We start from the raw sequence: 25,880 nt of genomic DNA, 5'->3' as shown, positions 1-25,880 counted from the left end.
CAGAATTTTGGCATCACAATTCAGAAGCGACAATGGACGGTACGAGTCACAGTATGCTGCATTTTTCCCCGGTTTAAGGAGAGACGTGATAATCACCTCACGCATAGATCTCGGAAGTACACCCACTTCTAAGGCATCTTCAAATACCTCCCGCAGAACAGGCGCCATAACCTCTATATAGCATTTGTAAAATTCTGCGGATAAACCATCATATCCCGGCGCTTTCCCGTTGCTTAAGGACATAATAGCATCCCGCACCTCGTCCAACTCGAAGGGCGCCCCCAGAAACTGTCTATGGACGTCACTTATCCAGCAGAGCGCAATATCCCCCAGATAGTTATCCAAGTCCACTTCACCGAGCGCCCGTGAGGTATAGAGTTGTTCATAGTGTGTTTGGAGTGTATTCAGAATCCCAGCAGAATCCCTGTGTATCTCCCCGTCCGTTGTGGTCAGTTCTAGGATAGTATTTGAACCCCGTGCCACCCGCACTGCCATGGAAAGAGCTCTACCCGGTCTCCCTCCCTCGTTGTAAGCGCGGGCCCGCCAGTGCTTTCCCTTGAATAATACCTCCCTTTGCGCTTCTGCCTCGTATTCCGACAGCTTAGCCCTGAACTCGCACTGTATGTCTCCAGTAGCCCCTCGAACCATGCTATCCTCCAGTATTTTGAGGTCCTCCTCCAACCTACTAAGAGCACGTTGAATGTCCCTCAGCACCCCAGAGCTCTTAGCAATGCACCATCCCCTCACCGTAACTTTGAAAGCCTCCCAGACTGTTTCTACATTATCCACAGTATCTTTATTCCGGAGAAAAAAATCTTCTATGTCAGTTCTAAGTTCTTCGCGGAAGACGGTATCTACCAGTACACTAGGGTGCAAGCGCCAAGGTGGGCGTGGTTTATTAAATCCAGGCATGTCTAGAGTCGTCAAGACTGGGCAATGGTCAGAATGTGTCCTGGGCAAATGTTTGGAGTGTAAAATATGTGGTGCTAGATTTATGGATACAAAAATATAATCAAGTCTGGCCCATGTTCCAGTGTGCGGAGTAAAGTGCGTTCCATCTAATGTGTCAGGATGCAGTCGTCTCCAACTATCAATCAATCCTTCCTCCTCAACTATCCCCCTAAGGGAATCCCTCGCCTTAGTATGGTATGATGAACATCCATCCGCTCTATCCAATCTCGGGTGCAGGGCAACATTGAAGTCTCCACCCCAGATCAGGTGCCTGGAACCCACATCTAGTATACCTCCCCAGAGTTGCGCAAAAAAATGAGGATCATCAACATTAGGGGCATAACAGTTGGCAATGGTAACCGTTTCTCCACCCAACCTCCCCCACACGATCACATATCTACCCTCTTTATCAATCAGTTGACCCTGCAGTGTAAAGGGGAGGGCTCGGTGTATAAGAATAGCTGTACCCCTGGAATAAGAGGAGTAGTTCGAGAAAGCCCTTACACCCGCCCATCTCGCGCCGAATGTGGAAGCAGCCGCTGGGGGTTCGTGAGTTTTTTGCAGCATGACCACCTGCACACCATGTCTATCCCAATATGCTAACAGTTGCCTACATTTCCGTGCATCCTTCAGTCCACGCACATTCCAAGATATAAAGGTGCATTGATTAATATTTCCTGCGCCCAGTGTAACCTATTTCAGTCTGCTTTAGGATCGTAGGGAGAAGTGTGGCTCAGGGGTTAGAGGCAGCAGACCCGGAAGCTGAGATCAGTCCTGGACCAGGGTTCAATTCCCCGCCTCGGCGGGTCTTGGGCTAAAAAAAATTCCACGGACTCAATAATTCTCGCACCGGTGCCTCCTCGACTCACGGGTTCACACTCTGCGACTCTGGGCAATAGCTTGCTTAATCTCCACAACGGCCCCTCGCGGCGGGATGCCTGACTTTCACCTTGTGCATACCCTGCTATCTCACAGGGGAATACCAGGAAGGGTTCCCTAAGCAAGCGCCGGGACACCCACTGCGGGTAGCTGTGCGCTATATAAGCTCAACTACATATACATATATATATATACAATGGAGCACCCATAGCCACAATGCAACATATTCAACAGTCCCACTCGCATCCCTCCAGCATATCACTGCGTCATCTTGCCCGTGTATTTCACATTCAACCAGATCATATAACTCCCATGTTATCCCCCATTCCCCACCCACCACCCACAGAGGCATCCCCAACTCGCCAGTGCAGTCTTCCACCCTTCCCCTCCCCAAGTCTTTCAACAACCGAGGGTGAGAACACACCCTGTAACAACAGTAACAATATGGGTAATACCCGCTAGGTAGCATTCTAGGTGGCAGCACAGCACCCCCTCCCCTCCACAAGTTTCCCACAGCAGGACACCCATAGCCATCGGGGGGAAGGAGGGGTGCCTGGCGATGAGGATCGAGACCAGTGTGTGTCAGGCCAACGCTCCCACCCACCACAAAGAGTCAAGAGATATAGTGGTCGATGAATATGTCTATTGCCGCGTAGTAGTCTACACCATAGTACTCACAAACAGGATCTAGGGCGATATCTGAAATGCAAGAGTCAGGAGGTCACTGTTCCTCTTCCTCCATGCGGTCTTCTCCGCGGTCAGGTGCAGCCATTCCATCTCTGTTCTGGAGCGCTGTGCGTTTGAAATGTTTTATAAATTCCTCAACTTGCTGCGGTTTCGTAAAAAACTTTTGGCGACCCTGATATGTGATTCGCAGTCTAGCCGGATAGAGTAGTGCGTAATCGACCTGAAGAGTACGAAGTTTTGCCTTGACGTCCGGAAACTTGCGCCGTTCTTCCTGTACCATAGGAGTGAAGTCAGGGTAAATTGTGAAACTGTTTCCATCATAGTTAAGTGCTTTGGTGGTCCGAGCCGCCCGTAGCGCTGTGTCTCTATCCCTATAGTTCAACAAGCGGGCTATGATAGGTCTCGGCTTCATGCCCGGTTTGGGTACCGGTCCCAGGGATCTGTGCGCCCTCTCTACGATGAACTGGGGGGAGAATGCTTCCGAGCCCACCGAAGCCAACAGGAGCTTTTCCACATAGTCCTCCATTTTGCCCACATTGGTGGACTCCGGAATACCCACTACGCGTATGTTATTACGGCGACTCCTCGCCTCCAAATCCTCATTCTTCGCCGCTATTGTGCGCAGTAGGTCATCCATCCGCGTTAGTCGTGTTGAATGTTGGCCTGAGGTATCTTCAACGTCTGAGATCCGCTGTTCCGCCTCCTTCAGTCTCCCCTCATGGACATCCAGCTTGTGCACGACAGCATCCATCCTGGACGATATTCTGTCCACCTTATCAGCAATAGTTGCGAATCCCTGTCGCATCTCGCGTAGTATTTCCTGGATATCTGTGGAGTTGGTCGTCTGACTACCAGTAGGATTACTGGTGTCTGTCTGCTGCAGTTGCTCCGGACTGGTACGGGTTGACTTCTTCGCGGCATCAAATGTAAGCTTTGGCTGACGCGCGTCAGGTCGGCCCATCTTCACCACCAACCACACACAAGCAGCACAGTGCGCAGTAAAGTGGGTAGCTAATTCGCCACTGGTACGCAAGCTCGGAGAGCTCTATCAACTCAGTTACTGTACCGTCGCAACAAGCGCCAGTAGATATCAGCACTCGATTGGGGTTTAAATCAAGGTAAATGCCAGTTTCTGTCGTCTCCTTCGTACTCCAATCGCTCCCCAAACTCTGACTTGGGGGTCTCCCAGTGAGACCACCCCACCGCTGTCTCACTGTGCACCAATTGCACTCAGGATGTCAGGGCGGTTGTGCACCAATGTCAATGCCCAAGAATCAGACGTGCAGCACAGTCAGCCGCATGGAGCAGCGTCCTCTCCCAAGAAGTTAATTAGCCGGTGTGGGGCGGTGGGTACAATCAACAAGGATCAGCAAGTGTCGAGGTCTTAGTGCATGGCAAACCCCAGCCGTCCCCAAATGGTCAGTACCTCCAGCGTCTCTAGCCTCATGCACACCGCCGTGCGTTCTCACTTTAGAAGCCAGCCAACGCCAGCAGTAGGAGAATAGCAGTAGATCCCCAATAATGGCCACAGCCGCAGACCCTTCACAGCGCTCCACTCACCCCGCTGTCAAAGGGGCAGCCAGAAGATGGATCGCCGAGATCAGTCGAGTCCCCGGTAGCTCCCAGGCGCCTACGGCATACGCATCCAGCGCAGCATGCACTGCGATGTCTTCCACGCTTTGGGGGTAGGTGAATTCAGATTCCCCGGAGGTCTCGTGGATAGGCTGAGGAGCCAGCCCTAAGATGGCCTCCGCCACCGACCGCCGTCAGCAGACCGATGTTCGCATACAGCAGCATGCAGTTTGCACAGGAGTTCTAGTAAACGGTAACGGGTACCTGCGGGGACAGAGGGGCCGAGCAGCAACACCGCGATCTTCAATGCGCCGCTGTGAGGAGAGGAGCTCTGACAGCGCGTCTCATCACCGCCGCTCCGTCAGTTTCGCGCCTTCCAGGGCCCGGCAGCCGTTGCTTGATCCTCGGCCTCGCGTTGTTTAGCAGGCCAGCCAGCTGCTTCAAGCCCTCCGGCAGTCCAGGTCGCTGGACACAACGGAGCCTCTCCCAGCCTCGGGGTATAAGCAATCGGCCTGAAAACTTCACCGGAGCACCCGACCAGTCTCCTCAGCAGGTGGTAGCAGTATCAACCCGATCACACTTCGGTTCAAGGATAAATTACAGGATCAATTGCGCCAGGCTGTGAGAGCCTTACGAGAAGGCGTCCATACACCAGTGCGCCACCTAGCGCCCCTACCATCCTAATTCCTAAAACAGAAGGGTTATTCTGCCAAACGAGGCGTGTGTCCTTGCACCTGCAACAGGAAAGCCTGTGAGCAAATCGACCTTGCACGCACACAAATTCTACAGTCTACATTCAACTAAGAAAAAGAGCCTTCCCAAGGAAATACATTTTCGGGCCTACAATATTCAGCTAACATAAAAAATCACAAATAGGCCTTTTCTTGAACGTATATGCAAACCGGCCTTTACACGATTAAACATATAATTCTAAAATCACATTACAAGCATTACATTTCATAGTCATTTAAAGCATTACATTTCGTTACATGAATGAGCAAACCTACATGTGCAGACTTTAATATGGTGCATGTTTAATCCTAATTCATTACTTTATACATAAACTAATACATTCTGCATCACTTAAAGTACATCTTCGATTAAACTCTACTTTGGTCTACATAAACTACATGGTTACATTTCTAATCATGCTAATATATGCTATTTTAATGCTACATTCCTAAAGGTCACACGTTAAAACAGTCCTCTAAATATGCGGGTGCTGACTATCGGTGATTATGATGCACCCCTACAAATTTCAGAGTAACATGGCGCTCTATCAGGGTCTATATTCCAATGTAGGTAGCAGAAGGATCTGAAAGAACTAGAGTATCTACCAAATCCATAAAATCTGATCCATATGGTTCAGTGAAGAATTTGACCCATTCACCATCACTAACTTGGACTGGCTTGGACACAGAAATATGCCCCTTAAACTCAGAGATTAACTTCCAATTTCTCCTAGTATTGTTTACACTTGCAGCCTTTGGCAAGTCAATCCATAGTTGATCTGGAAGTAGCTTTTTTCATAAGGCTTTGATGTTTAGTTCTTCCCCTTTTCATTAGACTAATTATCTTACTCAACACTGTGGAGAAATATATAAAGAGAAAGCTAACCAGGCTATTTATTTCCATAGTGAGCTTGTATTTGAGCGACAATTTACTCACTGTAATCTTACCTTAGATGCCTGTGCTACCTGAGATCTCTTCCACAAAAAAGATTTCACATACTTTTCATACTGAACCATTTCCTTAATAGCCATTTTTAGGTTTTAACTTAGATTGGTTAACTTTCTTGTATTCCAATGTGCTTGGGCTCCTGGAAAATAAACTGTACTCCCATTCATGTTCCAGAAATATTCATCTAAGATGTCACAACTAGAAGATATTATTTTATAGTCACTATGTATGTTATCACCGGCTGTCTTTTTTGACAATAAACAAAAAGGTATAATATGAGGTTATTACATAATCTATTATAAACAACCCCGTGCTACAACAATGGGTGTAAATAGTAGGAATTTACCTTCCCAGGCTTCCATTTACGATGAAACGATCATGTTTCCTTAAAAAATCCAAGTGTAGCAATCCATGGTGACCAGCTTTGATACTTTTAAGGAATATAGGAAAATTCATATAAGTAGCTAGGCTTGCACTTTATCTGGAAATTAGGATAGGGCGAACAATAAAAGCCCCTTAAGATTACAGCATCACTTTCCTTAAGTGCATTAATAAACTTTAATCACATATATGGGTGACTTTTCCATGTGCCCCTCTACTCAAAGTCTAGATGAGTAAAATACGTCCCTTGGTACTTTAAGGTTCCAAACTTCTATGTCTTGACCCTAGAGTACCATGGGGGATCTTTAGAGAGATTCTAATTGTAAATTTATCCTCAGGGTCAATGCAGTGTAAAATAATGTTCTACTCCTTGGCAGAAATGGTTTGAAGTGCAAATCACAATAAAACTTAATGTCTATGTTGAAAAGAGACACAATGTAGTGAGATAAATTGGGCAAAAACAGTATTAAAATATAAGTAAATATCAAAATAATCATTTGTGTTACACAATACTTCTTTTTGTGAACATTTCCGTGCCAAAGCAATTTTGATAAATCAACTTTATGGGGCAGATTTACAAGCCCCCTGCGCCTCTTTTACGCCATCGTTGCTTCACATTTGTGACGCAGCGGCGGCGCAAAAGATGCACCATGGTGCGGGATATTTACAAAGTGACGCATCTCCCAGATGCGTCACGTTGTAAAGCCCTGCGCCAGAAGGAGGCGTTCCATCGCAGGGGGGGGGGGGTTCCGGCGCAGGAACGCCTCCCAAAAGTGGCTGAGTGAAATCTACAAGATTTCACTCAGTCACTTTTGGGTCCATGCTGAGTCAAAACCCTGTGCCTGCTTGAAGCAGGCATAAAGATTGACGCAGCATTGTGGAGCTAGGGCCCCCCAGAGCCTTGATGCAACTGCGTCGCGCTTGTGACGCAACTCCAGCAATGCGCCGCTTTTACGGCACAGAAGCGTGACGCATCTGTGCCGTTTTTGCCCCTTAGTGCGCCGCATTGTAAATGCGTCGCATCCAGGGTGGCGGAGCTGAGGCGCACAATAACTGGCGCATCCCTGCTGATATGCAGGGATGCGCCAGTTATTGTAAATCTGCCCCTGAGTATTTACCTTATAAAGGATAAAATGCATTTAGCAAAGAAACCATCAATTACTCTAACTTTAAAATCGCAAGGAAAAGAAATGTATTTCCTTGCACCCTTTTCCTATTGGATTGTAAATTACGACCTCGCGAGTTAAAACCTAGTTTAGGATGTAGTCCAATATTCCGTGTCCTAGGCTTTTGGTCAGATTTTCAGGCAAAAGAAGGTATCCAGCTTTGTAAATGCATTAATGAATGACCAGTGACCCACGTGCTAGTTGATAGTCTATTGTTCCTAGCTAGTGGGTTGTCCATTGTTCCTAGCGAGTGGTAGAAAGTTTTTAAAGCATGTTTGTTTATAAATGATTCCACTTTTCAGAAGCCTTCGGCGGTATTTTTTACCAATAGGCATTTTTAGATATTGCAATAGGGATAGCTCGTTTTTGAGTTCCTCTTAAACAGTATTCTATATAACATGATTTTTATTTTGTATTTTCATGTTTTATAGACAAAATTAGGTTACGGTGCCTGTGATGCACCTGTCCTATGGGGGTGTAAGGCAATTTGCACGGTGCTGCCAACACTGAACCTTCACGGGGGAGTTTGGAGGGTTGTGTGAAAAACAAGCTTGCAGTAGTGTGAGCTAGCTCCTCAGTGTGCGAGGGATGCTTCAACTTTTCTGTGCTGTACCGCTTCATCAGGGGTAGCAAGCGCTTTATACAGGGCCGGACTGGCTACCGAGCAGTTGTGTGTGCTGCCGAGCAGGGGGATATTTCTCCGTGGTATGGGCGTATTTCGTTGATGGGGACCTGCGTGCGCTTTGAAAAAAAAAAGCAAAACGAATTTCGTTTTGCACACACAGGTCCCCATCAACGAAATCATCCCCCTGCTCGGCAGCACACACAACTGCCCGGTAGCCAGTCCGGCCCTGGCTATATAAATACAAACCTTCTTTCCTCTTCTATCCTTCTGCTATCCTTCCGAATCCAAATAACTGGCTAACCTATCCACCACTTAAAATGTACTTGCATGTTTCACTATACTAATTCAACACTAATCCTCCATGGGTCGCGGAGTAGCGTGCTACTCTCCGAAAAAGCGATTTGACCCCTCGTCAAGGGGAGACGCTTCGTGGGGAACTTTGGACAGCCCTGGGGATACCTGCAGTGGGAGCAGGCACCAGGAGGCTCTGGGGATACCTGCAGTGGGAGCAGGCATCGGGACTCGGTGTCCCAGCAGCGAACGGAGCCGCGAGCAGGAGCGGCAGCCCCTCCCCCCTCCCCACCGGGACTTCAATTGCATCTCGCGCCTCCTGCTTCACGGGAGACGCTTCGTGGGGAACTTTGGACAGCCCTGGGGATACCTGCAGTGGGAGCAGGCACCAGGAGGCTCTGGGGATACCTGCAGTGGGAGCAGGCATCGGGACTCGGTGTCCCAGCAGCGAACGGAGCCGCGAGCAGGAGCGGCAGCCCCTCCCCCCTCCCCACCGGGACTTCAATTGCATCTCGCGCCTCCCGCTTCGCGGGAGACGCTTCGTGGGGAACTTTGGACAGCCCTGGGGATACCTGCAGTGGGAGCAGGCACCAGGAGGCTCTGGGGATACCTGCAGTGGGAGCAGGCATCGGGACTCGGTGTCCCAGCAGCGAACGGAGCCGCGAGCAGGAGCGGCAGCCCCTCCCCCCTCCCCATCGGGTCTATTTAGCCACATCAGGTGTCCCGCAACGCGGGACGCGCGCGGGTCGGCGCCGGGCTAAGCCCGGGCAAAGGGCGGGCCCTCTACGGCCCCCAGAGGCCAGAGGAGGATGGGATGGGCCACCCCACTTGATTCTTTCCAAGGAGGAGGTATAGAGTCGTTTTAATTTCTTATCTGTTTTGCACGGTACTGCCTATTGTCGCTTTTGGACTTTTGGAGTTTTGTCATTTCTATTAACCATGTCCATCTGGGAGGAGCTGAATGCCCTGTGTGGCACCAAGTATGTCCCGGACGTATTAACACCCCTTATTATAGGTAGAGACGCTGACTATCTAAACGGCACTCCTCGGGATGTACCTCTACCTTTTAATAAAGACCAATCTCAAGTCAATACACTGCCCCGGGGTCCAAATTGTAAAAGGAAGCACGATGAGGAAAAAGACAATGAGAACCAATCTAACGTTCAAAAATCGTGCACCAGCTCTACACCATCCCCCTCTAACCCAATTACATCAAAGGTGGATAAGGCTGTGTATAGAACAGATGATCCTTTATCGCCCCTCCAATTGTCCTTACTGGCTCAGTTTGAGCAATTGTTAATATCAGCCATATCACCCCTGGTTACAAAAATTAACGATCTAGGGGACAGGCTGACCAGTATTGAAAAAACACTTAAAAGGAACTCTCTACCAATCAACAAATCAGTTATACCTATTTGCCCTAATCCTCCCATCAACCACGAAAAGTCTAAGTCCACTGTATGTAGGAACGTCCAAACGCTAGAACTGCCTCTTACTACACCTATCCCAACTGGCCCTAAACTAACATCATATTCTGCATTAATACCTCATATACCGGCCAGGACCACTTTAGAAAGAAGGCATCGCATCAATTTACCTCCCGAAGCCGCCCCATACGTGACTGTCCTCTCTGGGGTCCCTGCACTTAGCCAGGGTAAACTCGAAACACACCAGGACCTGCTAAATAAGGTCATTTTCTGGCTAAAGCACAACAGACCCCTGCCACCTGACCTAGATGGTGGAATCCTGAGCGTCAGGAGGTTGGGGTGGCTAGGTACGTTGCCCAAAGACACCTCGGGGGACTTGGTGTTAATCAAATTTAAGAATAGGAACACTGTCCCCTACCTACGATTTTGCAAGCCAAAGGAAGGAGATGGCCCCATTTGCATTCGGGACTTGTTTGATTTCTATCCGAGCTTCCATTACCAAGACCAATGACAATGAACTATAATTCCTGGAGAAGGGGATTTTGTGTACTCTGTGCCATTAACCCCCTGGCCTCTAATCAGCCTTGAATATGCATGAACATTGAACATTGATTAGTTGATTCGTTACACTGATTTAATCCTGTTTTAATAGTCGATATTAACCTCGTAATGAAATGTTGAGATATTTATTTATGTATTGTTGTTGCTTTTATGGTTTTTTAAACTAAAATCGAATAAAGCTAATCTGATCTGATCACTGGGTAGTAAGCGCTATATAAATGCAATTACAATACAATACAATGCAATGCAATACGTCACGGACGTTTGCACAGCTCCTGCTCATTTTTAGGGAAATCTTGTATTGCTTAGGACCAGCCGCGGTCGGTAGGGGAGTACCTGCCAGGCGGTGACGTGGAGAGGGGGAGGGGCAGGGTGGGGGTTAGTAATGTATGGATAATGGAGGTTTGCAGGACTACTCTGCAGCACTTTTGTGAGTTAGTGATAGAAAACCTTGTCATTGTACTGTTGGCTTTGTCAGTTTGTTGAGCCGAGGCACATGTGTCTGAACATACTGCAACTCGCCTTCCCTGCTCCACTTCCAGGCTTTTTTTTTCAGTCCACCGGCAGTATTTTGAAAGGATGGCAGGAGTCCAAACGCGGCGGAAATAGAGCAGCCCTCCCAAATGTTACACCCAAAGAGCTCTTAGTTCAAGTATGACTGAAAATATTTTTGTTATGGTTTCAAGAGTCCAGCTAAGATTAATGGAAACAAAAAAATAAACAAAAGCAACATGTTTTCCCTATCCTGGCGTTCAGAGAACGGTTTCCCTTCCTCTTTGGCTCTCCATCAACTCGCTCTTTTTCTCCCTTTCCCTATAATGCTTACTTTTCTGTGCTAGGGTATTTGCATTCACACGCAAAGTGAATTTCGTCTGCACTCCCACCATATGGTGACTTCAGTTTCTATTTGTAAATCAATCTGTCCGCTCCCCTACAATGACGGCAGTGCATTAAGCTTTCTTTTTCCACAAACTAGCCTAGGAAAAAATTAGATTTGCAGCCTCTTGTTTATATTTCATTCATTGTTTTTTTATAGTACTTATAAAGTTACACAATGAGTTATTGATAACAAAGACAGGGATGTATGACGTTTCAACGCACACTTTTACAACGCACACCTTTACAACGCATTTTTACAACGCAACATCCATTACAACGCATTCCATTACAACGCATGCCATTACAACAAAATTTTAAAAACTACATTTACAATGCATTCCATTACAACGCATAATACCTTTACAACGCATACCATTACAACGCATTACATTACATTGCATGTTTGGTAAGTATTGGATAGTGTAGGGGTAACATTTACTATTCTAACTCCAGGGGGTGCAACAGTAGGGTAAGTGTTGGATAGTGTAGGGGTAAAAATTACTATTCTAACTCCAGGGGGTGCAACAGTAGGGTAAGTGTTGGATAGTGTAGGGGTAAAAATTACTATTCTAACTCCAGAGGGTGCAACAGAAGGGTAAGTGTTGTAATGGTATGCGTTGTAATGACTGAGTTGTAATGACATGCGTTGTAGTGGTGTGCGTTGTTGTGTCATGCGTTGTAATGGTTGCGTTGTAAATGCATGCGTTGTAATGGATGTTGCGTTGTAAAAGTTTCGTTGTAATGGTAGTGCGTTGTAAAAGTTGCGTTGTAAAGGTTGTTTCCCCAGAGACAGAGCAACACTGAGATGGCAGGGAGCACAGAGCGCGTGGCGAGATAGAGCAACAAGGAGACGGGTAGAAAAGCACATGGAAAGGCAGAGAAGCACAGAGACGTGGAGAGAAGAACACAAACGAGACAGCTGGAAAACACATGCATTCTGGCAGAGTGCTCAAATAAAAGGAAAAAAGTATCACTAAAATAAACATGCAATGTAAGGAGACAGTAATGAGTTCAAGCTCCAAGGGAGGGACACATTCAAAGGGGGGAAGTAAGCCCACACAAACCACCAAATAAAAAGGAAGTAAATGAGAGTGAGAATGAGGCAAATCACGGGTAAACAAAATGCCTCACAACAGACATCACATGCGTTGTCTTAGGCGAGAGCTAAAAACGGGTCACTTGAAAGGGGCCCTTGGAGCCCATGACAACTGATCCTTAAATGAAGCCCTGGTGTGCAGGCGCTAGTAGTCCTGATTGAAATTTACATAATTTGAAAGAAGGAGTAGTTTAGTGCATGGAGTCTTGACAGTGCCAGGACCTTCCCCAAGACTGTTCCAGTCTTGACAGAAAGAGTGCGAGACAGTAACAGCTAATTAAATAAGAGCAATTAATATTAATAAAAGTACTGTTTCTGAACACTGCATTGTAAAACACAATAGTGTAGTACGAAAACGGGAAAATAAAAATATTTCTGGTTTCTTTTAGCTACTTTTTTCTAGTCACAGCAGAACAACTTGGGAGGAGCTGTACAGAGCAGAGTCACTGATGAAACAACGATATTCATTTTGTTGACCTCTGAAGGATGAAACGTTGCATCAACTTATTTTTCGGCATTTCACATCTGCAGCTCGCAGTCTGCAGACAGATTTTCTGCAACAGATGCATTGATCTAATCTGCTTTTTTACCAGCTTCAATCCATGTACAGGCATGGGTGGAAATAAAGCATGTTCTTACCTTTATGAGCTTATAAATTAGGGTACAATTACACATAGCTAGCACACGTTCTGAACTCTTAAAGTCTGTGTCATGTGAGTATGTACCTCGGGAGATGGTAGCCCATCCCAAAGAAGAAGGAAAACTGAATTCTGTCCTTCGCTAAACCACCACTGGTGAAGAAAACGTTCAGATGCTACAAGACATTGTTATGCAGTTGATATTTTTGATAGGACCTGATATCTCTGATTGACCATCTCGAATAAGGCATCCCACCCGGGGATACTTCTGTCTGATTTTATTATCATGTGAGGAGGATCAGAACTGAATATTGCTAGATCAGTAGTTCTTAACCTCCTGACTTATGTGGACCCCACTTAGTCATTACAGGAACCTGGGGACCACCAATAATAAATCATCATGAGACCTTGAGGACTCCCACTGAGTCATTACTCAAAGCAGGGGACCCCTGCCTAAGCATTTCCGATGATTTGAACCGCAAAACAATCCACAAAAAAATGTAGAAACAAGCATCCATCAAACAAACAATAAATGATGAAACATTATTACATCAACATGTAAATTTCAATAGGAAGGTTGAGCTTTTCTAAATTCAAACAAGGCCACTCGTTGTCCATACTATTATATTCTGTTTGATGCACTTGCTTTGCTCCCTCGAAACAAGGAGGATACTAATGTAATGTTTGCCTCTAATTTTAAATTCCTTCACATTTACAAAACGTTTTAAAATATTCAATTGTACATTTCGATTCTATATTTATATAGACTTTAATAATCTGTTGATATTATTTCATTTTCTAAGCAGTCGGGGACCACCTAAATTGGCTTCGCTGACTCCCAGGTGCCCTTGGACCAAAGGTTAAGAAACGCTGTGCTAGACCATTCCAAGCCTCCGCATCATATATTATCTTCTCTGTTCAACTGGATTTAAGCTTCACAGGTGAGACGTCATGCTTTTGCCAGAAAATCGTGGAAATGTCAGATGCACAGTGGGCATGGGAACATTTTCTAAACTGAACTGGAAAGACTGATGATCATGCGGGCCATGGTTCTCAGAGATATTTGAGGGGAGAAGAGACCTTTAACTTCTTTGTATACTCCACTTGCTTAACATAAGCTTAAGGAGGCAGACATGGACAGAATCTGCAACACCACCATGTGGGTGAAAAACAGTGGATTATGAACGATTTTTGGATAACCCAAAGTCCTTTCAAATAGTAGTGGTGTAACCAACATCAGCAGAGAGATGGTCCTGGTCTTTATTCATAAACCTAATCTCATCCATGTAAATGATCAGATGGTTGGAAATAAACCCTTGTGGGCCAGGTGGCACAACTTGTCTTTGTTGCGGACCCATTCATAGGAGTGAGCCAGAGTTTTTCTGCAATCAAAACCAAACAAGGAGCAACATAAATTAATTTGAAGTCTCCCGCCATCAGCAGACCCTACAGGTCGAAAGTGAAAAGGGCCCAGTTGTGAAGGGAGCACCTCCATTGACCTGCCAGTGGAAGATACAGCAGAAGTGCCATAAGATGTATAACATGAACAATAGAAAAAAGGAAAGTGCGGTGGTGCCCATCTGCTACAATCCCTGGCGTGAAACTGGCCTGAGCAGTGGCATGGGAAGGCACGTTTGAAAGATTCGCCATTGAATTCTTCTGCCACTTGGAAAGTCATCATACCAACAGTATTGTTTGTACGCGACTAGCTCAGGATTATGACACCAACATTGGCCCGGAGAAAAACCTGCCAACAAAATTTACTGCAAAAAGCAGATTTGGCTTTCTCAAGCTCATTGAAGGAGCGAACAGATTGAGTCAGGTTAGTGAGTATTTATAAAGGCAATGCAGAGCTTTCCCTCTGTTTCTATCTGCTTCTAGGCAGAACTGCTTGATCACTATTACTGACACAATCAAATAAATGTGAAGGAGGAGGTCTTCCAGGAGACAAAGCGATGCTTGCCTCATGGATGAAAGGGCATGCATTATGGACCCATTGAGTTATTGCCTCTGTATCCTGAGCCACAACAGATTTAATTAGATAAACTAAAACATGTCCCTAAAGAAAGCTTCCACAGCCTTTCTTGCACTGCTTTTAGAGACCCTTCCGAACCATTCCTGTAATCTGTGGCTGAGTTTATCAAATAAAGAATGCTGCAATACAAACTAAGACCCATTTACAACTTGGATTCATTTAATAATTAATGTGGAATGTTCTGGTCCTTCTAAGATGATTTTCAAAGAAATTCCTTAAATTATAAAGAACAATGGAGCTTTTATTTGAGTGCCAGAGGTTTTTTGGGGAGCGTGCTTAATTTGTTAAAATATAGGTGCCAGGGCCATTGCTAGGAGGACGATGCAAACGTGCACAATCGAATGCCCCTGCCAGCATTGCCAATGACAGTTTTAACACAACTACTAACCATCACACTTCTACAAGTGCTACAATTCAGACTACTCCAGGTCGTCCAAAGCTGTAAGAATGGCTTGGGCGACAGGTATTAGTCATTTTAATGTAAACTGAAATATTAAACAGCTGTTGTTGTGCTCATCACTAAATTAGACCAACAGCACCACCATGTGGCACACTGTCATAAGTGCCGGCGTTGATATTAACGTGCCTGTGCTGAGCAACGGAAACCACTGGCACAAATTAAGCACTGTTGAGGAGAAATAACAAAACATTTAATTATCTTTATGAGACTGTTAGGTAATGGACTATCCAGTAATGTCAATATACTCAAAGAAAATTAGGAGGAACCCTCCTCTTCAGAATAAAATGAACGCTGAGGTGAAAGATTGAGAAGCCTGCTGCATAGTAGCAAAACATGGATTGTGCAGGCATAGATGGATGAGTCCTGTTGTGGATAGCAAGCAAAGCCCTTGAAGGCAAAGGTTTGATGCTGGGGTAACCATCATTGTCTGAAGATAAGGACTGTACTTAAACAGAGGGCAGCCTACGTATGGCAGACTAAACGGGACCTGTTGGAGAGGGAAGTGTGCAATCCCAGGATGAAGAAAGTTTACTTATATGGCAAAGCAGTAGTCTCTGGAAGCCATGTACCCTCGAAGCAGTTGGACGAGGGGGTTGCCCATCCCATGTGAGCCGCCACACACAAATATTCTATTATTTTCAACGTTTAGTTTGCATATCCATTGACTCACAATTTATTCCCATTTTACTGTAGGACAGGGCCGCTCTCAGATGGCATCATATAGTGGTCGTGGCCCATCATTGCAAGTGAAATTATGATGAGCAGGGACAATGTGGCCTCCTACAGCCCACCACAATGCTGTAGAGGGAACGTTAGGCTGACTAATCTCCTGTACCCTGGATGCCTATTGCGATTTGTGTACCTAAGTCCTCGGAACCCGTACTTTATCCATAATTTGAGAGGGAACCAAGAACTGCTCCTCGGACTTCGATGGTATGCTGGGTAGGCCTCCCTAGCAAATCGTCACACTGTTCTCATGCTAAGTATTGTATTAAAGAGTCTAAGAGCAGCGTTGTAATGGGCTGCCAGGGCTGTAGAGGTATGGAAACTAGCGCGCCAAGACAGACGTTTTGTGATAGGGATCGCCTCTGCAGTAAAGATTACTTCAAAGTGACCAATCACTGTGTGGCTTTATGTTGAAGTCACCCAATGACATAGTGATGGTCAGGTCTGGTTCTTGGTTTGGTTGTGTGCTCCTTCCCTTCACGCCCAGCATCACTGACAGCCATGCCTGTAAGGGTGTGGAGGTCTGAGAAGCAGCCTTTGTTGTTGTGTTTCACCTCTGTTGTTTCTGGGATCGCTGAGCATGTGTTTATGGCCTGCCTGAGGCAAAACTCACTTCAGTGCATACAAGTTCAACAACTACAACTAAAGGAGTTGTACCGTTCCAGCATTTGGAGGAATAAGAAATCAGTTCCCTCCCTGACTATTTGGTTTGGTGAAAATTGGCTGGTTTGGGGGTCACCTATTGGTGCTAATCAAATAAGTCATAATTGACTTAATATTAAAAAATAAAATAACTGAAATGAGGGACCATATGTCTCATTAAGAAAGTAATTTCCCACAGTGGCATATATCTAATGTATTGTTTTCTTACTTGCCAGATGTTTCAAAAATGTGCCCACCTCTCCACAACCATATGAAACGCCCTTGGGTCCGTCTTTCTTGCTTGTAGGCTTTGTGACAGTCATGAACAATTTCTTGTTATTCCCCACCACTTTCAAAAGTAACCATCTGTCAGTGGTAAATCCACCCGCCCAGCAGGGACAGACTGGTGAATTTTTAGGAATCAATGACATAGGTCATTAACAATCGGATCATAAGTCTGCAAAGGATTCGTCTAATTTGGATCATAAGAAGTCATCAAGACAATCACATAAACCAATACAAGTTTTGATATCTAAAAAAGATCTAGCCGCCCAGGTCCAATTACTACCTGTATCCCTCTGTGGAAGAATGTGCACTGCACAACTAGCACTGCTGCGGTTTGCCATGCATTTGGCTGCAACAGTTTGCTTTGATGATGGATCAGTGATATTATGTTTTGGTTTACAGGCACATATGTGCAAGTGACCAGGTTAGAAGACAATGGGTCATATTGAGAAGACCAACGCATTACATTTGATCCTAGCTCTAAATGGGTGATACCTAGTTGAAGTTCATAAATCTGTTGCAGCTTTCAGTCCACTCACGCTCTTATTCTTTGTGGTTCATTATGTAGATCTGGGACATGCATTTACTACCCCGGTGGATTATATGAATGTATGAAGCTTATCTCTTATTTATTTGTCACAACATCTTAGATCCATTTACATTTCTCTGTTATATACATACTAACACTTGTTTGCATTGCTTCCATCCTCTAATCCTTGCCCCCAATAACGAATAGGTCTTGAACTTCAAACAGCTTTCACTGGTGTATAGTGAGCAAAGAAACACATTTCCCGGCAATAAAGACATTGCTGTTCATAATAGCAAAATAAAGGTTTGCAAACCAGAATTCACAACAATGATTTCCATACCAATTGGGATAAAATGCCATGAAAACTCGATATTTAAACCAAACACATTTCCTGTGATCACGCCGAAAATGTGCTAAAATTGCAAGTAAAAGACGGTAGCCTATGGACTGTTATTTACTGACAAAACCAGGTGTAAATTACTTCTGACATTCAAATGTGAAGTTACACTATAAAGCAGAAATTCTACCGTTAGAATGAAGTTGGTAAAAAACATAGTTGTTTTTATGTTTCTCACGTAGGTTGTTGAAATATAAAAATCTTTGCAGAAGAAAGAAGCTGGATGTAGACACTTCAAATTACCTCAGATATTCCGCAACATTGCCCTTGGAATTCAAACTTGTTATTTTGAGAATAATAAAAGGGTACTAAATATTGTGCGTTCTACGGCGGAACTTAGTACTCCTCTTTTCTCTGAAATTAATGAAAACAATGGTAATAATTATGAATCTCAAATAAACGAGAGCGGCCCTTACACACCAAAGGAATAGGGCACCAATTAGACTTTAGCCAAAAAAGTAATCCCCTTTGGATAACTTAAAACATCATAACATGTACACCCAACCATACAACTGTATCACCAGAACATAACACCACCACATCAAAAAGGCCAAGTGTTAAGAAAATACATTTTTTTTAAATCACTTATTTTATTAAGAATCAAACCAAACATCTGGTCACAGATAAAAATATTTGCAACAAAATATTAAAAAGTTATTTTACTTTTCATCAGAATAAAAACATCACATATCACAGATATTGAACATACAATTCAAACCAAATCATCCAGTGCAAAATTGGTAGAACCTGCAAGACAAATAGTTCTAGTCATGGAAAAGACAAACACATCAGACCAAGATCATTTGTTAAATTTTTGATTTTTGTCTAGATATTTCGATAATCATAACAAATGTCTCAACAGTCTAGAATTGGCCTTCCTATTAAAAAAGCATTGGCGCGTTTCGGTGGTTGTAATTTTTTAAACGCCACCTTCTTCAGGACAAGAGACGATATCTCCCAAACTTTAAAACCGAATCTGTACATAATTTTCAACATAAAAAAACCTGTGGTTGGTGTCAAGGTAAATAAGGTGGCTGGAATATTAGCAGTAAGACCACATAATGGACCTGAGTTATAAAAACAGGACAGAATAATGATTAATGTTCTGTTTTTGTATTTTTTTAGTACAGAGGCAAATAACTGCCTTAATCCAACTATCTGGTTTAGGAAATAAAGAGGTTGGAGGTAAAAGAGTCTTTCTCCCTATATAACAATAGCCTATTTTGGAGGATATACTGTATCTACAATAAGATGATGATACAGTTTGTTCTGATTGATTTCACAGAACATAAGGTGTGTCCAACTGAAAAAGAGAAGGAGACTTTTTTCATCCCCGAAAGTGTTGCGATAAGGTTTCACCTATCGTTTGTATCTGACAGACATCTAGGATACAGAAAAGGTATCTGGATGCCGGTTCCAAATTAATAGTTGATGTTACTGTGGAGGTATATGTGTATTTGTGATATTAAGACACAGGTAGCGTCAGGTATATGTGGGAGACAGATACCTTAAATGATGAGTGTAAGGGTACTCCTGTGACCCGAAGTTTTGCTTTCGTAAAGATCCCTAACTATTGCTACCTATAGTATGTTTCATGTATGAAAGTGGAAAATAGTTGTGATGAGTATCACCCGAATGTATACACTGTGTATATCTATCAGGGGCTAACTGTTATTTATTATTTCTTTTTTATGTTGAAAATTATGTACAGATTCGGTTTGAAGTTTTGGAGATATCACCTCTTGTCCTGAAGAAGGTGGCGTTTAAATAATTACAACCACCGAAACGCGCCAATGCTTTTTTAATAGGAAGGCACATTCTAGACTGTTGAGACATTTGTATGATTATTGAAATATCTAGACAAAAATCAAATAATTATAAAGACATTGTTTTATTATAACAATTTGATTGCTCAATGTAAATGACTTTGAGCTACAGAAAACTAGCATTATAGCCTCACTTTGAGAGCATCTTTCGTAACTAGCAATTATAATCTTGCTATGTTTTTAGGGTCGAGCCTGCGCAAGCCATGAGTTACAGCATGCACTCTTGCTGTGAGACACATATGTAAATGTAAAGGGCATGGAGCCCCCCCATTTCGTACCATTTGCTGGCTCGCATGGCATTCTTCTTTATAACCTCATAATTGGTCATTGCAGGCGAAGCATAATTTCCGTTGCTTTTTGTGGAGCATGGACCTAGCACGGTTTGATTCAACTTAATCGGTGCCCGCCCACTGCTCCAGATGCGACTGAGGTACTATTTCGTTCTTTTTAACTTCTAGTGTCCTGCAAACAGAAGGCAGCAGCACCCACAGTGTGAACTCATATATCATGAAGATATATGAGTATGGGAACAGAACTGTACTTAACCCTGTTTCAGGAAAAGTACACTCGCTTTTCACGCGAGGCCAGCATTATTGACAAGTCATTGAGCCCTTTCAAGCATTTTCAAGGTCAGACCGCAGATTATTTTTTGAAGATCAGTGTGACTGGGAAAAACACGGCTAGCAGGGCAAACAAAATTGCAAAGTTTTATTTTCTACACTTAACTTTCATTTTGCCAAGTCTTTTCTCACTTTTCGGACTCGTGTTTTGTTTTTGCTGGTGGGCGCTGTTCTCTATAGATGACAATAATGATCTTGTTCTAAATATTGCAAAGCGACATTGTTTCTTTATGTCTAATTTCTGAAATGATGCCTTAACACATAATAGTGCAGTACACCCCTATCCACGCCACTCCAATACCCCCCACCAGGGCCGGACTGACTACCGGGCAGTTTGGAATGCTGCCGAGCTGGGGGCTGATTTCACTGCGGTGGGGGCTGATTTTGTTCATGGAGACCTGCGTGTGCTTCGAAATAATTACAGCAAAACGAATTTCGTTTAGCACACGCAGGTCTCCATGAACGAAATCAGCCCCCAGCTCAGCAGCATTCCAAACAGCCCGGTTGTCAGTCCGGCCCTGCACCCCACCCCACCCCACCCCACACCAATCATGCCCATCCAATTCACTCACCCCAATCCAATCCATCTCACGCCAATTCACCCCACCCATTCCACTCCAGTCCAATCCAACCCAATCCACCCTACTCCCACTGAATCCACCCCACTCCAATCCATCACAATCCATTCCACCCCAATCCACCCCACTCCAATCCAAGCCACACCAATCTTATCCACACCACTCCAATCCAATCACCCCACTCCAATTCAATCCATCCCAACCCAATCCACCCACCCCAATCAAATCAACCTCACCTCAATCCAGCCCACTTTACCCCAATCAAATACACCTCACCTCAATCCAGTCCACCTCACCCCAATCAAATACACCTCACCCCAATCCAATCTGCCCCACTCCAAACCAACCCACTCCAATTCTTTACACCCCCACTCCACCCCACCCTACCCCACTCCAATCCATCCCATCCTACCGCTCTCCAATCCATTCCATCCCACTTCAAACCCCCACCCCACTCCAAACCCCCCACCCCACCCCTCCCCAAACCAATCCACCCCACTCTACCCCAATCCAACCCACTCTACCCCAATCCAATCCACCCCACTCTACCCCAATCCAATCCACCCCACTCTACCCTAATCCAATCCACCCCACTCTACCCCAATCCAATCTAACCCACTCTACCTCAATCCACTCTACTTCACTCCACCCAACTCCACTCTACGGCATTCTCCACCACTGAACTCTAAATCACCGCTACTTCACTCTAAGAAATTCTAATCCCCATACTCCACTCTAAAACGCTCTACTCCAACAACTCCACTCTACAACAATCTAGTCCCCCTACTCTACTCTACTCCCCGTACTCCACTCTTCAACATTGTACTCCTCCTACTCCACTCTGTGACACTCCACGCCACTAACATTTAGCCTTACTGAAGAGAAGCCACGCTGTGTACAGCATTGCTAAAACACATTGCTAAAGCCCATAGCTCTCGCATGGGCAAGACATATTGGATTTGCCAATGCTTGTTTAAAGTTGCAATGCCTTTAGAAATGCATTACATGTATGAAAACATTTAGATGAACAAAATGGCATGATCACACATATGTCTGAACTATAAAGGTTTCTGAATTCATTTTCACTTGTTTTTCAGAGATAAAAACACCATAAGAGAGATTTATGCAATTTAATGATTGTAATTGCTTACCTCTGTTTGCTTCATCTGAATAAGTTAGTCATGTTGGTTAGTGTATGATTTAAATTTCTATTTGTGTGTATAGTTCACTCCTTACATCTCAATTTAAACATGGTTAGAAGATAACTGGCAAGAGGAAGTCTATTTTTTACATGATTGTGTGCCTTACATAGGCAGATAGGTGACTATTGGCCCACCCTGTAAAGAGTATTTATAAGTTAGTCACTAAACCTTAAAGGTCCAAACTTTTTATTGATTTTGAGGGTATGCCGTAAAATAATATACAAATTCCATATCATGGTATAAGTAATTGAAACATGAAGTGGTATATTAGAAACTTAAGGTAAGCCACTGAGACGACTGATTAGGCTAAAACATTACTTATGAGAAGGGAAAAGATGGGAAAAGAGAAGTGTGCAAGGAAGAAATAAAATCCATGGTCTATACAGAGGGGTATGGGGGCAGGAAGGAATATGAGAGTAATATAATAGACTGAGCGGCAGGAGTATAGAAGGTGCTGACAGTGTGAGTACACAAGCTTCGTCGTTTGCTAGCTGTGGTACATCGGTGAATTATGTACTATGTAGATCGTGGTGGCTATGCTGGGGTATCTGTTGAGGGGATGTTTCAGGGTGGTTTGATTTTCTGAATATAAAGACCCAGTCTGTTCCATACTTGGAGTGGGTCCTGGGTCTGAAAGTTATTATTAAATAATTAATTATCCACAATTCTTGCGAACATAACGTATATTTTTTAAATGGCATGTTCACCCAGGTCAACCTAATTTTGACATAACAGATTTTTATTATTAACCATCCATTAGCCCAATAAGTCACCGAACCTGGATGAGCCATTCATGTGTTTCATACCAGACCGAGTTAACAGATGGAAGAAGTGAATAACTGGACTGCAGCTTGGTAAAGTACCTCAGCTAGTTAAATCACTAATACGGAGTCTGTGAAATCACAAAGCTGCACTCTGAATCTCGCCATGGGTGCTTCAACATTTCATCCTTTCGCAGTTGACAAAGGTGTATGAATTCTGAATGGATATCGAGTGCTTATGAATAAATAAGCCTAAAGGTCATGTGCCCAGATGGATATAACATTTTCAATAAAGACAAAAATAAATCAGAATCAGGCCAGAACTTAATGAGGATACACTATTGTAAATATGTATATACTGGAAGAAAGGAAGGCGAAGTCACGATAATGTTCGTTAAACCACGCAACATTCACACTATAAGAAGGTAAACATGTAATTTTCATATGAACAAAAAACAGTCACTAACTGGAATGTTTAGCTGTGTTTACATCGGCGACATTTGGAATTTGCCTGGTGCAATTATATTTAATAGCTACTAAAATAATATTTTAAAAAAACAACAACATAGCAACTGGAACAGCAAAGCATTTCTCTTTCTATTTTTCCTTATGCAGTCCAAAAAGAGATGTGCTAAAGATTTTTGATGAGAATCTTAAAGGATTCTGAAGAAAAAAGATATTTATAATCTATTTACTTACTTAAAATGTTGTTCAAAGGAGGCCATGGCCTTTCAGGCTCTCAGTGCACAGTACCTACATTTTCTATTTTTTTATTTTATTGATTTTCTTGCAAACCATAAAACTGGATTACACTATGTGAATCAGCACAGTACATAAAAAAGAGTCACAACAGAGCATTTCTATGAGAAGAGGCCTGTCAATTAATGCATTTGGCATACGTTTCCCTGGTATTCCGTGTTTCCCAAGCCCCAATTAACGCATAATCCACTCCCTTCCCTTAGACTTTTATAGAATTCAACAGTTGCTCCATGCAACCACCCCTATGCAACACTCTCAGGTATCTTTCCACATGGCCCAGATAGTACCCCTCATTTTGGGGTAGCTACAGCCCTCGCATGTAGGACAAAAATAGTGTTAACAAAACTTAGGCCCAGGAAAAAAATTACACACATCTATGGATAACAGTTAGTACTGAACTGAAGCTATACATTTTAATTTCAGAGTTAACTTTCAACATTGATAGGATGCACATCCTTCCCTAAACAGCAAGGGGGTATGAGTTTTTAAAAATCCCATAGACCACCACTGATCTTGATTAAACCTGGAGGCTATTTTTAAAACATTAGGGTCTAATTAGTTTTATAAACTCCACTTCATAGCATGCAGAAACCTATTTAGATCGAATAGGTTCCATGAACTCCATTAACAGGGTTACCATCCTAGACACCATTATCAAGCCACATAACTAGCAATGGTAAAGGAATAATCTGTGAAAAAGACAACAATATCGTAGTAATTTAACCATTTAACAAACACTTTGAGGGATCTGTTCTATTTGTCAAATGGATGTGTAGACAAATACCAAGGCACACGATTAAGGTAAAGACAAACTTTGTATAAGAAGACACATTTTTTTCACATTTCATAAAACTTTGTTCGGCCAACGCATCCATAAAAGTTCAAGCATACAATAAAATAAGACACATTATCAAGTTTTGCCAGGGCACTGACTACGGCCAAGCACAACATATGCTTTATACATTTAAAGACAACTCTGTTCTAAAATCCCCTTTTCTGCAATTTCACAAATAAATATCACACTAGCCATCATCTTTGTGTGCTGCCCATTCGACATGTAAGGCTGGCATTTCTGTGCTAGAATTAGTGTGTGATGTAAACATTCTTTTGCACCAAAATATATCAGACTTACACACAGATGCAATCAAATTTACTAACAAAATGATGATCACTCATTACACCTCATTATAATGTTTTGCAATTTTATCGGTTAGGAAATAAAAAATAAATGCATGACATATCGAGCCTCTTTGTACACATGGCAAATTATACATTTGAAAGTACTTTGAATGAACTCCATGATGATCAAAATTAAGAAGTGAAGGCACTATTGCACTTACATGGTCTCAACCTCATCCTCTGGGCCTTGTACTTGGCCGATTACCGTCCCTTGTCTTGTATTTTTAACCCAGCCAACCACTCCAAGTTTTCTAGCTTCATCTTCAGTGTACTACAGAATAATTGGAAATTGATGAGAAATATGCAGATAAAGAAAATTAAACATTGCATTATTAGGCTAAAGCACAACACTAGTCACACATACAAAAAAACGTAAATAAAAATAGACTTAAAATACAAAACAACACACATACAATAGTCATCAAGCACAACTTATATCACACATCGTGGCGGTAACCAATCTGTAGTTATAGTTAGTATTCCCAGAGAGAAGAATTCCGCATACTTTTGGTCGCTAATAACTTTGCCCCTATTTGACAAATCTCCCCGAAATTTTGCAAACCTATTCCTTTTTCTACATTGGCATTTGATGCAAAGTTTTCCGGAGATTCGCCGAGATGCGTTATTCCGTAAACTTTTTTTGTTTTAATTATTTTATTTTTGCTGGTCAGCATAAGAAAAAACAAACAAGCATTTACAATGCAATGGTCTCGGCATTATTAAAGGTAGAGCTATTGGCATTGCTCATGACATTTTTTTCATTTTTTTAAAAACATAAATAAATGGTATTGTCATTTACAATGGCAATAGGTGACCATTAGAGAGTAGTAGAGAGTATTCGCGGACACAGAGCCACACACACAGACAGAGCCGCGCACACACACACACAGATAGAGCCGTGCACACACACACAGACAGAGCCACGCATACACACACACACAGACAGAGCCACGCACACACACACAGACAGAGCCACGCACACACACAGACAGAGCCACGCACACACAGAGACAGAGCCACGCACACACACAGACAGAGCCACGCACAC

At 43.5% G+C, this 25,880-nt stretch overlaps 1 protein-coding gene across 2 annotated transcripts in view; it reads right to left on the bottom strand.

The window, feature by feature from the left end:
- ACYP2 (acylphosphatase 2) overlaps positions 1-25,880 on the bottom strand; it is a 760,277-nt gene that overhangs the window by 653,897 nt on the left and 80,500 nt on the right. For both annotated transcript variants that reach the window (XM_078649480.1, XM_078649479.1), the window contains one exon: positions 24,994-25,103. In XM_078649480.1, coding sequence (XP_078505606.1) covers positions 24,994-25,103 — 110 coding nt within the window. The remainder of the gene's footprint in view (positions 1-24,993; positions 25,104-25,880) is intronic.

Source organism: Lissotriton helveticus, chromosome 6 (assembly GCF_964261635.1).
Source record: "Lissotriton helveticus chromosome 6, aLisHel1.1, whole genome shotgun sequence".
NCBI lineage: Eukaryota > Metazoa > Chordata > Amphibia > Caudata > Salamandridae > Lissotriton > Lissotriton helveticus.
Note: the sequence above shows the minus strand (reverse complement) of the source record. Positions and strands in the feature narration are given on the sequence as shown.